Source organism: Pan paniscus, chromosome 1, assembly GCF_029289425.2.
Source record: "Pan paniscus chromosome 1, NHGRI_mPanPan1-v2.0_pri, whole genome shotgun sequence".
Taxonomy (NCBI): Eukaryota; Metazoa; Chordata; class Mammalia; order Primates; family Hominidae; genus Pan; species Pan paniscus.
This window is the reverse complement of record NC_073249.2, coordinates 225,622,122-225,636,583: the sequence shown is the minus strand read 5'-3', so window position 1 is coordinate 225,636,583 and position 14,462 is coordinate 225,622,122. Positions and strand designations below refer to the sequence as shown.

Here is a 14,462-nt window from a genome sequence, read left to right as displayed (position 1 = left end):
ACTATTGGCGCTTTCACAGCATGTTAACAGTTTTTGTCATCTGCAAATAGCGGTACCTGACCCCCAATTTTAAGACAAATGCCTGGGAGAAAATTTGAAGTAAGAAAGTGGCTATTCATTGAACCTTTCTTTCTATAAATGTGGACAAAAGCCGCTGGGGTTCTTGGGACGGGATGCTGTTGCTGCAGGGCCTGGCTGCTGGAGGCTGGGGACTGGGGGCCCAGCGGGTGCCAGATGCCAGAAACACCAGCTCCGCCCGCTCCACAGCGAGTCCGAGTCCGGCCCACCCGGCTCCACCGCCCGCCGTGTCTTGGAGTTGCTTCCCTGGGCCTTGGGCGGGGCCTGCGTCAGTGTCAGCCGGGAGCCCCCAGCCCTTGGGCAGGCTGTGGACGGCAAGGGGGCGGGGCTTACCTGCCATCACGCAGCCAGGGGTGGTGCAGACCTCGCTCACCTCTTGGGCCTCTGGGATCCCTGCGGGCAAGGAGCAGCCTGAGCACCTGGAGCCACGGAGAGGGTGGGGCAGGACTGGAGTGGGTGTGGGCGGGGCAAGTTCTGGTGGGTGTGGCATGGGGATGGGCATAGACTGGGGTGGGCGGGGCAAGTCAGGGTGGGTGGAGCATGGGCTGAAGCCAGTAGGGCAAGGCCAGGGTAACCAAAGCATAGGCTGGTGGGGGTGGGGTGTGGCCCTCCACCCCATCTTCCATCCCCATGGGTGGTCCAGCCTGACAGCCCAAGTCCTCCCCAGGTGGCCCAGGCCTGAGGCCTTCAGTGATAGTGAGCTTTGTTCTTTGTTCTTGACCCCTGCAGGGACCTGGGAGCCCCTTTACACCCTCTGCCTCCATGTACTCCCACAGCTGCCCCAGGCCCCAAGGGCTGAAGCTGGCCATTCTGCCCTCCTGCCTTCTGCCCAGCTCACTCTCACCTGCTGCCAGGGCCAGCTCCTCCAGGCAGCCTGCCTTGCTGCCCCTCTCTGCATGCCCTGCCCTGGCCTGCCCCACCCCTGTGCCAGCTGGTGGAATTGAATGTGCCGAGGCCACGCAGGAGCAGGTGTGGAGTGTCCACAGTGCCAGTAAGCCTCCTGCGTCCAGCAGGTGCACCCAGCTGGGGTCCCTGCCACTGTCCTCTCCCCATGGCCCTCCTCCGGCACATGAGGGTTGGGCAGAACCCAGCCCCTGCCCCTCCACGGAGTCCCCCCACCTTGGGAAGCCGGCGCCCACCTGCCTGGGGCTGTTTTGGAAGGGAAGGCAAAGGCTACCTCGGGGTTTTCGTTTTACAAAGGTCCTCTCCTCCTGTAAGAAGCACAGCCGGCTAGCAAGGCGTGGCAGCTGCTTCCCTGGGGAGAAACACAGCGCTCAGCTGCGGCCTCCTGCCTGCAGCTCCCTGGGGTGCTGGGGGCCTCCCTGGGTCAGCACGCCATCTTCCCACAGTGCTGGGTGCTGCAGCCCTACCCCTGTAGTGAGGGCTGGTCCCCAGGGCAGCGAGACAGGAGATCCACAGAGTTCATTGCAGGGGCCGGCTTCAATCTGTCTCCTGCTGGGCTTGAATAGGGGGCGGTTTGCCCTGCCTTGCCAGCCCCACCCTTTAATTCTCCCTCCACCCACCCCAAGGTCCCCGATGTGCCAGGGCCTAGAGGGGTCCTGAGGTGAGACCTTTCTCTTCCTGACAGCCTCCTCTACCTCAGGATCTTCCTGACCCTGACAAGGCCCACACAAGGTGGCACGCTCCTGGAGTCCCACAGGGCAGGCTCTTTAGAGGGACAGGGCCTTTTCAGAGAGGGTGGCTTCCCACTAATGACCCTTGTCCCTAGCCCCTCCACCCTCACTGTCTGCTGAAGGTGCCAAGCCACCCTCCCTCCATCTCTCTACTGCCTGCTGGGAGGGGCCTGCCTGGTCAGCATCGGGGGCTCCTGGGATGGCTGTCAACTGCCTGGAGAGATGTGTGGGAGAGGAGGGTGGGATGGAGAGAAGAGGGGACCCCAGGTCCAGAGAGGTGACAAGCCAGGCCTGGCTACCCTCAGACCTGGCTTGTGGCCGAATTTCCCCAGCAGTGAGGCACACAGAGGATGAATGGAAGGAGGGAACAGGGCTCGTTCAGGTCAGGGCTGTTGGCAGGCCTGGAACCTGGCCTAGCCCTGGGCAGAGACTGCAGAGAGGGTGCTAGAAGCCACAAAAATATCAGCTCCTTGGGGGCCTGGCCATTCAAAAAGCCATTAGTCCAACACTGGATGATGACTGTGAGCCAGGCCAGATGCTGGAGTTCAGATGTGAGCCTAACAGGGCCCAGCCCTCAAGGAGCCCCCTGCCCGGTGGAAACAGGGAGAAAGTGCCGCATGCTGCATATACCGAGGTAAAGTGCTGAAGGGCAAGGCTGAGCTTCAGAGCAAAGGAATCCCCCAGGCCAGCAACGGAAAGGAGGTGGTGAGCGCGAGCGGAAGGCATGGCTGCCCTGTGGTGTTTGCCAATTGCAGTAACCCAGAGCCTATGGACCAGAGACTGGACTGTGGACTCCAGAGGGCCTCACCTCAGCAAAAGAGTGGATTCGAGGGACATCACCTCTGACCAAAGTGGTGACAAGGAGGTCAAGGGCTTTCTGCTTCTGATTAGGATGCAGAAAGTTGAAATTGACTGTGGCCCCCACCCTAGCCAGGAGAGCAAGCTGGAGAAGCTACAGCATGGGCACTTTTAGAAACCCACGAGAGCTGAGGACATAGAGAAACCAGCATGAGTCAAATTCCAGGGAGGAATGAGGCCTTCCCAGGAGAGGAGAGGCCTGTGGCTGCATTGCCTTTGGAGTCAAAGCATGAGGAGGGGCACATGCACCTGGCAAGGCCATTCAAGCATGGCGGCATACGTCTGTAGTTCCAGCTACTTGGGAGGCTGAGGTGGGAGGACTGCTTGAGCCCAGGAGGTTGAGGCTGCAGTGAGCTGAAATTGCACCACTGCACTCCAGCCTGGGAGACAGAGTGAGACCCTGTCTCAAAAAAAACAAAAACAAAAACAAAAAACCAAAAAACTATGAGCTACATACTGTCTGATTCCAATTATGTGACATTCTGGAAAAACAAAACTTTAGAGACGAGAGATGTTAAATAGTAGTTGCCAGGAGTTTGGGAAAATGGATGTTGAAGAGGTTGAATAGGTGAAGAACAAGGGAGTTTTGGGGACAAAAAATGACAAATAGTGAATGCATTTGGCAGGGCAACTATTCTGTACGATACTGTGGTGGTGAATGGTGAACCCATTTGTCAAAACCCACAGAATGTTATAGCACAAAGAGTAAACCTTATTGTATGCAAAGTTAAAAAATTATTTAGACTGTCAGGGGAATCCCAGGATGAAACACAGAATGAGACTCAAGACAAATGTATAAAATAATCTCACTGAAATGGATAGGGGAATAAAGTGTTGACCTAAGTAACTTTAGAAATGAGTAGAGTCTATGAGACTAAAGCAAAGGAAGCTGTACATAAGCGCTGTACTCTAGTTGATAAAGTTGTCCTTCATGGGATCCCAGCTGAATTCTGAAACCACTGCACATGTACATTGGAATGGAAAAAGTAAGTGGATAGCAGGTGGCTGGGCTTATTGCTGCTGCAGTGAGAAGTTACAGACAAGGAAAGGAGGAAGTCAGAATGGTCCATGTGGTGGTGGAGTAGAGTTGGAGACAACAGTGTGAACTCATTTTTAGCTTAATATAGATGCAGATGGTTGCATATATAAATATTTATAGATATGAGTATCTAGATGGGTTCATATATACGTACATATTCCTTTGCTCTGCCAGGTGAGCTAGACTAGAAGCAACACCAACCGAGGCGTAGCAATAAGCAAAGAATAGGACCCAGCTCTTGGTTTCTGTTTGTTTTTCAGACACCACATTATCCTAGAAGCTGTTGGTTTTTGATACCATTATCCGATAAAAGAAGCCAGGGCTCCTTAGAAAAATGGTTGATTATACAACTGGGGTAGGAAACATACGAGATGAGCTTGGAGCATGTTGAAATGTCAAAAAGTAAAAAAGTGCTTTCCCCCAAAAAACTCACCCCAAATTCACGATAATGGGGATACATCAGAGGGTCATAGAAGCAACTGACAACTCCCAATGGCCAGAGTTAGAACAATTTGAGCAATGCAATATAGCAGTGGATTATAATGCAAAGTGTAAAATAAATATCTACAAATCATTGAGTAAATAAATAAATGAGGGAGAATAGATGAATCGCTCATACAGAAGAATGCCAAATACTTTAGGTAGATACTCTGCCTCTAAGGATGTGGAGCATAACTCCCCACTCCTCAGGTGTGAGCTGCACACAGTGGCTTCCTTTCAAAGACTGCACTATGAAAAAGAAGGGAAAAAAATAACTTGCAGTGCAGAAACCAGACACTACCTCCAGCCAGGCAATTAAGGTTAACATCAACAGTGATAAGTCCAGTCATTGAAAGTGTGCACCTGTGACTTGCGGCCTTCCTCTTCAACACATGTTACCCCAGTCTAATCATGAGAAAACCATTAGGCTAATTCCAACTGAGGGTCATTCCACCTGATCAGTAATCCTCAAGACTGTCAAGATCATAAAAAACAAAAACACAAACAAGAAAACAATGAAAGTCTGAGAAACTGTCACAGCCAAGAGGAGCCTGAGAAGACGTGGTATTCTGGATATGACCCTGGGACGGTAAGAGGACATGAGGGAAAACGGGGAAATGTGAATTGAGTGTGAACTTTAGTTAATAGTAATATTATCACTATTGGTTCACTACTTGTGGCAAATGTATCAGGCTAATGCAAGATGTTCATAATAGGGGAGACTGCGGGTGGGGTATATAGGGATTTCTGTACTATTTTGCAATGCTTCTGTAAATCTAAAATTGTTCTAAATTTTTGAAATATTACGGAAGGAAACCTGAACAGAAGATCTCAGACCTGTAGGACAATGTTAAATGGCTTAACATATATGTAACTAGAGACTCAGAGAGCAATCTTTGAAGAGATACTGACCAATAAATATTTAAAGTTGGTAAAAGATATAAATCTACCCCAAGAAGGGCAGTGTATCCCAAGCTGGGCAAATACAAAGAAAACCATCCAGCAGCATCATAGTCAAACTGTGGAGGACTAAAGATAAAGAGAAATTCAGGATTAAGAATTTCAAGACATACTTAAAAGCAGTCAGTGGGGCTGGGCATGGTGGCTCATGCCTGAATCCCAGCACTTTGGGAGGCTGAGGTAGGTGGATTGCTTGAGTCCAGGAGTTGAGACCAGCCTGGGCAACATGGAGAAACCTTACCTCTATAAAAAAATTACAAAACAAAAATTAGCTGGGCATGATGGTGGACACCTGTGGTTGCAGCTATTTGGGAGGCTGAGGTGGGAAGATCGCTTGAGTCTGGGAGGGGGGATGTTCCAGTAAGCTGTGATTATGCCACTGCACTCCAGCCTGGGCAACAGAGTGAGACCCTAGCTCAAAAAAAAAAAAAAAAAAAAAGCAGACAAAAAAAGACACATTATATTGAGGGGAACAACAGTAAGAATGACAGTGACCTCTCACCAGAAAGAATGAAGGCCAGAAGATGATGGAATGAGCTCTTTAAGTCCTTGAAAAAAACAATAATACATTATCAGCTTATAATTCTATACCCAGCAAAAACATATTTCAAAAGTGAAAGTGAAATAAAGACATTTTAGACCAAAGCTGAGAACATGTGTCTCTACCGGATGTGCCCCACAACAAATGCTAAAAGGTCTTCACTCAGAAGGGACACGAAACCAGTGGGAAGACCAGATTGGTGGGCAGGAATGATGAGCCTGAGAAAGGGTAAAGAGGGAGCAAAGTGTGACGGGAGACCTGGACCCAAACAGTGCCTCTGATTCATTTGTTTCCCATCTAGTCAGATGTATCCAGAACAAATTAGGACAACTGAAGAGGCGAGTTCATGCCTCCTTCATGCCTGCATCCTGCCTCTACAGCTCCCATGGCATTCCCAACATAGGATTTCCTGTAGCCTTGTTGATGGGGGAAACCCCCAAGGAAATTCACCAGATGCTGCAGATCAAGGGCTGCCTGAGGATGTAGTGAGCTCCTGAGCAGCACTTTCAAAACGGAATTAGATGAGCTAGGCATGTTTTTTCCGTGTCATCCCTTAACTTACAGTGCCTCATTTAATCATCACAAGGAAGCTGGATCACTTGAGGCCAGGATCACTTCAAGACCAGCCTGGCCAACATGGCAAAACCCCGTCTCTACTAAAAATTAAAAAATTAGTCAGGCGTGGTGGTGCATGCCTGTAATCCCATCTACTCAAGAGGCTGAGGTGGGAGAATTACTTGAACACCGTGGGTGGAGGTTGCAGTGAGCTGAGATTGCACCACTGCACTCCAGCCTGGGCGACAGAGCGAGATTCTATCTCAAAAAAAAAAAAAAAAAAAAAAAAAAAAAAGAAGCTTGTGAGGTTCCTCATCTCTACTTTTCTTGGGAAAACTGTTGGGGAGGCAAGATCACACACCCAAGGTCACTTTCCTTGGGGGAGTGGCAGGGCATGGACCTCCAGACCCCATACTGGCATTCGACAGCTCTGTTCTTCTAAGAGAAAAAGCAAAAACAGTGAGACCCTTTTGACACAATGGCTGAAAAGAAACAAAATCTTACCCTAATGCTAAAATATGATCACAGGAAACACAGTCAACGATCTCTCCAAAAGGAGATTTTTCTTTTTCATAATTCCAAAAAGGGCAGCTTTCCTGAATACTCAGTTGACACAAGATCTTCTCTTTGTTCTTTTATATTTGCTTGAATAACTTCTGTAATATGCCAATCATTTTGACATAGGCTTTCTACATTTTAAAAACTATTTTTGACATTTCCTCTGAAGGTTTTGTTTTCCTAAAGTTTTCCAAATGCCTTGATTTGAATAAGACCTCTCTGCCACGGTTTGGATGTGGTTTATTTTTCCCTACCAAGTTCTCATGTTGAAATGTGATACCCAATGTTGGGGGTGGGGCCTGGTGGGAGGTGTTTGGATTGTGGACCTGATTCTTCATGAATGGCTTGGTGCCCCTGAGTGGCTTGAAAAGAGCCTGGCACCTCTTCTCTCTCTTTCTCTCTCTTTCTCTTGCCGTATGACCTGCATGCACAGGCTCCCCTTTACCTTCCACCATGAATGGAACAGCCTGAAGTAGATGGGGAGCCATGCTTCCTGTGCAGCCTGCAGAATCATGAGCCAAATCCACCTCTTTTCTCTGTAAGTTACTCAGTCTCAGGTATTCCTTTAGAGCAACACAAATGGACTAAAACAATCTTGATGTAAATAATTTACATTTTTTTCTTTTCCCTCTCTTCTCCATCCCTCTTTCAGAAGAAACAAAGGCACAAAGAACTTCACAGAGTGGAGAAAGAAACGCCCTCCCTGGAGGATGTGTAATCACAGACGGCTTGTCATGCCATTGCCGAGTTTACAGAAATGTGTGGCCAAGGAAACCTCTCGCCGAGAAGCCAATTTAAAGAAACTCCAGGCTGGTAGTGTCCTAAGGTGCCTGATGAAAACAAATACATATTCTCCAGAGGGAACATTTCTCAGCCCAATAACACAGGATCCCCATAGATAAAGCCAATTTGAATATGTATTTACATTTTTTAAAAAGAAAATCTTACATTAATGAGAGACAACAAACAGCAAAACCAGAACCCCAAAGATTGCCAATTAGGAATGATCTGATCCAGAACATATGGAAGCTGGCACCACTGGCCCTGGATCTGAGTCTTCTCTGCATCCGTGCCTTGGCCATGGGACTCCATAGTTGCTCCCACAAAAGGGACAAATTTTTTTTTTCTTATATCTCTTGACTGTGGGTGGCCCGAGTGACTTGCTTTGGCCAACAGAATGAGGTGGGAATGACAGGGTTCCAGTTCTGAGCCTGGGCCCTAAGAGGGCTTTCATGTTTTCACCTGTCCTTTTGGATTTCTTTCACTGCCAGGAGAGGGATCTGTGCAGGAATGCTTGCCGGGCTCTGGTAGGAGGATGAAAGTTACGTGGACAGAGCACCCCAGCTGAGCCCACCCTAGGTCAGATGACCCCAGGCAAACAGTGGAGGTGCCTCACAATAAATCATTGTTTTATGCCAGTGAGTGTTGGGCTGGGTTTTAAGACCCCAATTGCTAAAATAAAATAACATAAGTATGTTTGAAATGCTTCAAAAAGAATCAAAACTAGGCCAGGTGTGGTGGCTCATGCCTGTAATCCTAGCACTTTGGGAGGCCAAGGTGGGCAGATCACTTGAGGTCAGGAGTTTGAGACCAGCCTGGCCAACATGGTGAAACCCCGTCTCTACTAAAATTACAAAAATTAGCCAGGCATGGTGGTGGACACCTGTAATCCCAGCTTCTCAGGAGGCTGAGGCATGAGAATCACTTGAATCCAGGAGGCAGAGGTTGCATGGATCCGAGATCGCGCCACTGCATTCCAGCCTGGGCGACAGAGTGAGACTCTATCAAAAAAAAAAAAAAAAAATCAAAAGCAAGAACAAGGAACAATAAAAAATCAATTTGAAAAAGGATCCATTGTAAATTCTAGAAATAAAACCACATAGTTGTTGAGATTTAAAAAACAAAAACAACTACAAACCCAAAAGGCTGAGTTAAGCAACAGACATAACAGAACAGAAGATTTAGTGAAATGAAGTGTAGTTCTAAAGAACTGACCCAGAATGCAGGAGAAAGTCAACAAGATGGAAAATATGAAAGAAAAGCTGAAAGACATGGAGGACAGTGGGAAAAACGGAGCAGATACGCAGTGGAAAATGGAAAAGGAGAGAAAAGGGATATTGTGGGAGGTACACCATCCAGGAAGATAACGGGTACAATTTTCCAACATTAATATATGTTATCAGTGCTCAGCTTCAGGAATCACAACAAATCCACAGCAGAATAAATACAAATAATTTCACAGCTAAACAACTCATGACAACAATTCAGAATACCCAAGACAAAGAGAACATAGCTCAAGGAGAAAAGATTGTTCACCCAATAGAGGAGCGGCAGTTAGGCTGACTGCACTTTTCTCTGAAGCCACGTCTGAACAGCAGCAAGGGGAGTCAGAAGACATGAGAGCTAAACCTTCAAGATATTGAGAGAAAATAACAGCTCAGACTCATTTAACCAATTAAATGATCACTGAAGGACGAGCGCTAAATAAAGTAATTTTCACATAGACAAGAGATAAGAGTTTAATGCTGATAGATTATTTTCAAGCAGGGCTCCCCAAACTTGTCTGATCACAAGCAAGGTCTCAAATGCGTGTGGGATTCAGAGGTCTTACCCTACAAGATTCCCGGGTTTCACTGTTTGGGGCTTGTTATGGACTGACTTCGTGGTTTGAAGCCCTAACCCCTAATGTGACTATTTGGAGATAGGGCCTGTGAGGAGGTTTAAAATCAGCTCAATGGGCAGGGCTGGCGGGGGGCATAACCCGGTAAGGCTGGTGCCCTCATAAGAGGGGGAAGAAATGACAGAGCTCACTGTCTCTTTCCACCACATGAGGACACAGCAAGAAGGTGGCCATTTGGTAGACCAGCTTATTGAAGTGGGAAAACATTTTTAAACAATAAAATAATGAAAAAAAAAAAAAAAGCATGGGCCTTGTGGGAAGAAAGCATGAACCAAAAATAAACTAAATTTTCCAGGTGACTGATGGACCCTCCCTTCAGCCAAGGGCATTCCAAAGTTAACCTGAAAAACGAGTTCAGGCCATGATGGGAAGTGGGGGTTGGACATGCCCCATTATACCCTCTTCCCATTGGAATTCAGGCACAGCTGACCAGCATTCACCTTAAAACAGAGACATGCCAGGCGTGATGGCTCACACCTATAATCCTAGCACTTTGGGAGGCTGAGGCAGGAGGACTGCTCGAGCCCAGGAGTTTGAGACCAGCCTGGGCAACACAGAGAGACTCATCTTTACAAAAAATAGAAAAACCTAGCCAGGTGTGGTGGCATGTGCCTGTGGTCCCAGCTACTTGGGAGGCTGAGGTGGGAGGATCACTTGAGCCCAGGAGGTTGAGGCTGCAGTGAGCTGTGATTGCACCACTGCCCTCCAGCCTGAGTGACAGAGTGAGACCCTGTCTCAAAAACAAACAAACAAAACCAGAGACCTTAAGACTGAGAGAACAGACTAAGTCTAATAAGAACTACAATCTATTTTCTCCAAAGCCTGCTACCTGGAGGCTTCACCTATATAATAAGGACCTTGGTCTCCACAACCCCTTATTTTAACCCAGACATTCCCTTCTATTGGTTCCAAGTCTTTAGATAAACTCTTCCAGCCAACTGCTATCAGAAAACCTTTGAATCTACCTGTGATGTGGAAGCCCATACTTGGAGTTGTCCCACCTTTCTGGACTGAACCAATGCACATTTTTTTTTGTTTTGGAGATGGAGTTTCATCCATCATCATGCAATGGCACGATCTCAGCTCACTGCAACCTCCGCCTCTCAGGTTCAAGTGATTCTCCTGCCTCAGCCTCCCGAGTAGCTGGGATTACAGGCATCCGCCATCACGCCTGGCTAATTTTGTATTTTAAGTAGAGATGGGGTTTCTCACGTTGGTCAGGCTGATCTCGAGCTCCCGACTTCAGGTGATCCGCCTGCCTTGGCCTCCCGAAGTGCTGGGATTACAGGTGTGAGCCACTGTGCCCAGCCATATCTTACATGTATTGATTGATGTCTTATGTTTCCCGAAAATGTGTAAATCCAGACTGCAGCCTAACCACCTAGGGCACACATCCTCAGGACCTCCTGGGGCTGTGTCACGGGCCATTGGTCACTCGTATTTGGCTCCGAATAAATCTCTGCAAATGTTTTACAGAGTTTGACTCTTGTCATTGACAAGAGGGTCTGATTCAGTTGGCATCTAGATCTTGGACTTCACAGCCTCCAGAACTAGGAGAAAATATGTTTCTGTTTTTAAGCCACCTGAGCATTTTGTGACTGTAGCCCAGGCAAACTGAGGGAGGGCCCAACGTCTGGATTTGTAACAATTTCCCCAGGTGATTCCAATTATCAAGCAAGTTTGGTCAACACTGTTTTAAACCAGTGCTTCCCTAACGTGAATGTGCTGATGAATCACCTGGGGGTCTTGCTGAAATACCAACACTGGTCCTGCAGCCTTGGTTGGACCTTGAGTTTCTGAATTTCTAACAGGCTCCCAGGCAATGGCTGACACCACTGGTCTGTGGGCCACACTTTGAGTAGGAGACTCTGAAGTATGTATTTCAGAAAGAAGAAAAATTATTTAATAAGAACTGCCCAAGATGTAAGAAGAAAGATGAATAATGGAATTCATGAAGATAGGGGAAGATCTGAGTTAACATTGACCATATTAAATAGTAATGTTGCTGATCTGTGGTAGATAAAAAGTAAGATAGAAACCAAATTCTTGGCCGGGCGCGGTGGCTCACGTCTGCAATCTCAGCACTTTGGGAAGCCAAGGCGGGTGGATCACCTGAGGTCAGGAGTTTGAGACCAGCCTGGCCAACATGGCAAAATCCCATCTCTACTAAAAATACAAAAATTATTTGGGCGTGGTGGTGGTCACCAGTAATCCCAGCTACTTGGGAGGCTGAGGCAGGAGAATCGCTTGAATCTGGGGGCGAAGGTTGCAGTGAGCCAAAATAGTGTCACTTCGCTCCAGCCTGGGTGAAAGAGTGAAACTCTGTCTCAAAAAAAAAAAAAAGGCCAGGCACGGTGGCTCACACCTGTAATCCCAGCACTTTGGGAGGCCAAGGTCAAGAGATCAAGACCATCCTGGCCAACATGGTGAAACCCCATCTCTACTAAAAATACAAAAAATTAGCTGGGCGTGATGGCACGCACCTGTAGTCCCAGCTACTCAGGAGGCTGAGGCAGGAGACTCGCTTGAACCCAGGAGGCAGAAGTTGCAGTGAGCCGAGATCGCGCCACTGCACTCCAGCCTGGCAACAGAGTGACTCCGTCTAAAAAAAAAAAAACCAAGTTCTTAACGGCAATAACATGTGAACAGGGTGGGTAGTGGTGCGAAGAGTTAAACTGTTCTAAATGCTTGTATTGTTTGGAAGAAATAATAGAGATATTGATTACTTTAATATTTAAGTTAAATAAGCATGAAAATTTAAGGTAGAGAAGTTCTGCTTTTTGCCGAGGACATCAAAAGTTGCAACTGAATATCATTTCCTTCCGTACAAGAAAAAGCCAAAGAATCTACAAAAAGCACAACTTTTTGGAGCCCATCCAAGACCTGAGGTCAAAGACAATCAGGTAAACAATTTCCGAGTGACAAGGCCCTCCAAGGAAAGGCCGGATATGTAAATTATTTCACTTTGGTCAAGACCTGAGAGTAAGAGATGTTCCAAGTGGGTCAGAAGAAATCAGCTAAAATTTTTCACACATTCTTACAGGCCCAGTGTGGGCTGCTACATGAGTTTGGAGTAGCCGGGAGCCCCCATCACGAAGAGGTTTTCACTCACTCCATGTTCTGTCCACGGCCTTTCCCAGATGCCGATGAGAAAGGCTGGGGCAGGTCTCAGAAGGCTGGAGAGAGCCTCCCTTGGTGGCCCAGGGATGGAGGCAGGGACCTGCTTTGGCTGAGACATGAAACTATACTCGTCTGGCAGGCAGCAAAAGCTTTAAACCACTGAGGCAGGTGGAACCCCTTTCACGCCCAGGAACCAGGCAAATCCCCTGTTCTGTAGGAGGGTCAGGAGTAAAAATCCTCAGCCCATGGAAGGGCAGGAGATCCTTGTGGGCCCAGCATCCTAGACTGACATCAAGCAGTGGTCTCCTGCCTCTAGAGGAGGGGTGGGCAACTCAGGCACAGGGCAAAGCTTGGTTGACATGGGGATGGGGTAGGGATGCCAAGAGGTGCATCCCCAGCCCCAGGTATACTAGGCCTGCCTAAGCCTGAGACTGGGCCACGACACCAGAGAGCCCCCACCTCCAGCCCGAGCCTAGTACTGACCAGCAACAGCAACTCACCACTCACAGAAGGACCAGGGCATGGGGAGGATGCCCTCTGTGTCATAGGCATCCAGACTGCTGAAGGCCAAGGCTGGAGCAGGCAAGAGGAGAGAACCGTCTGGTCCCCGGGCTTACTTCTCTAAGCTCAGGGAACAGGAGCTCATTGCTGGAGAAACGTGAGTCTGAGGTGCACTGTGGGTAACAACAGCAGTAGAACCCCCAGCCAGCTAACTCCTAACCAGAGGAATTCAATCCCTCACACTCACGCACTGACGGAAGAGGAGGTAGTACCTAAGTCTGTATATTAGGAAACCGTCCTGCATATACCATTTCAAAAAGACTCATATACCAAATGGTGCAATGTATTATTATGTAAAAATTTAAACACTATTCATGAGGCTCCTGATTTTATGTTTTGACAAATATTGGAGTCTGCAAAGAAGTATCTCAGACCCTCCCACAGCAGTGCATTGTGATGATGTTGCCAATAATACAGAATATTACTAATGACAGCAATAGCTCTTACGTTCTTAACAGTGTGTTCCAGGCCCAGTGCAAATGCTATTGATCTCAGTCTCTACTTGTATCGTCCATTATCACACTGCTAGAAAGAACTACCTGAAACTGGGTAATTTATGAAGAAAAGAGGTTTCATTGACTCCCAGTTCCTCAGGCTGTACAGGAAGCGTGGCTAGGACGCCTGAGGAAGCTTACAATCATGGCAGAAGGCAAAGGGGACGCAAGCACGTCTCACCATGGTGGAGCAGGGGAGAGAGAGAGCACGAAGGGGGAGGAGCTGCACACTTTCAAACAACCAGATCTCGTGAGAACTCACTCACTATCACGAGAACTTCAAGAGGGAAATCCACTCCCATGATCCAATCACATCCCACCAGGCCTCTCCCCTGACACATGAGGATTACAATTTGACATGAGATTGGGTGGGGACGCAGAGCCAAACTATATCATTCTGCCCCCAGCCCCTCCCAAATCTCATGTCCTTCTCACATTTTGAAACCAATCATGCCTTCCCAACAGTCCCCCAAAGTCTGAACTCATTCCGGCATTAACTCAAAATTCCGAGTCCAAAGTTTCATCTGAGACAAGGTGTCTCGGGCCTAATGGGCCTATTTGGATTCTGGAGGCAGCACATTCCTCATCTGGGTGTGTTACTTCAGCCCATTTATCAAGTGACCCAAAAGGCTGCCAGTGTCGAGTGGGGTCCAGAACAGGAGCAGGCTCTGCAACAGGTCCAGGCTGCTGGGCAAGCTGCTCTGCCACTTGGGCTGTATGACCCAGCAGATCCAACGGTGCCTGGAGTGTCAGTGGCAGATAGATAGGGATGCTGTTTGGAGCCTTTGGCAGGCCCCTGTGGGTGAATCACAGCGGAGCCCTCTAGGATTTTGGAGCAGGGCCCTGCTATCTTCTGCAGTTAACTGCTCTCCTTTTGAGACAGCTCTTGGCCTGTTACTGGGCT

The 14,462-nt window shown here is 48.1% G+C and overlaps 1 protein-coding gene across 11 annotated transcripts in view; it reads right to left on the bottom strand.

Moving 5' to 3' along the window:
- The window catches only part of MMEL1 (membrane metalloendopeptidase like 1), a 42,675-nt gene that overhangs the window by 20,276 nt on the left and 7,937 nt on the right, over positions 1–14,462 (bottom strand). For 8 of the 11 annotated variants that reach the window (XM_034953648.3, XM_055099047.2, XM_055099049.2 and 5 more), the window contains 2 exons: positions 1,256–1,333; positions 412–471 (listed from right to left, as the gene is read on the bottom strand). In XM_034953648.3, the coding sequence (XP_034809539.2) occupies positions 412–471; positions 1,256–1,333 (138 nt within the window). The remainder of the gene's footprint in view (positions 1–411; positions 472–1,255; positions 1,334–14,462) is intronic. The other 3 variants (XM_055099069.2, XM_055099070.2, XM_055099065.2) reach the window with 1 other exon arrangement.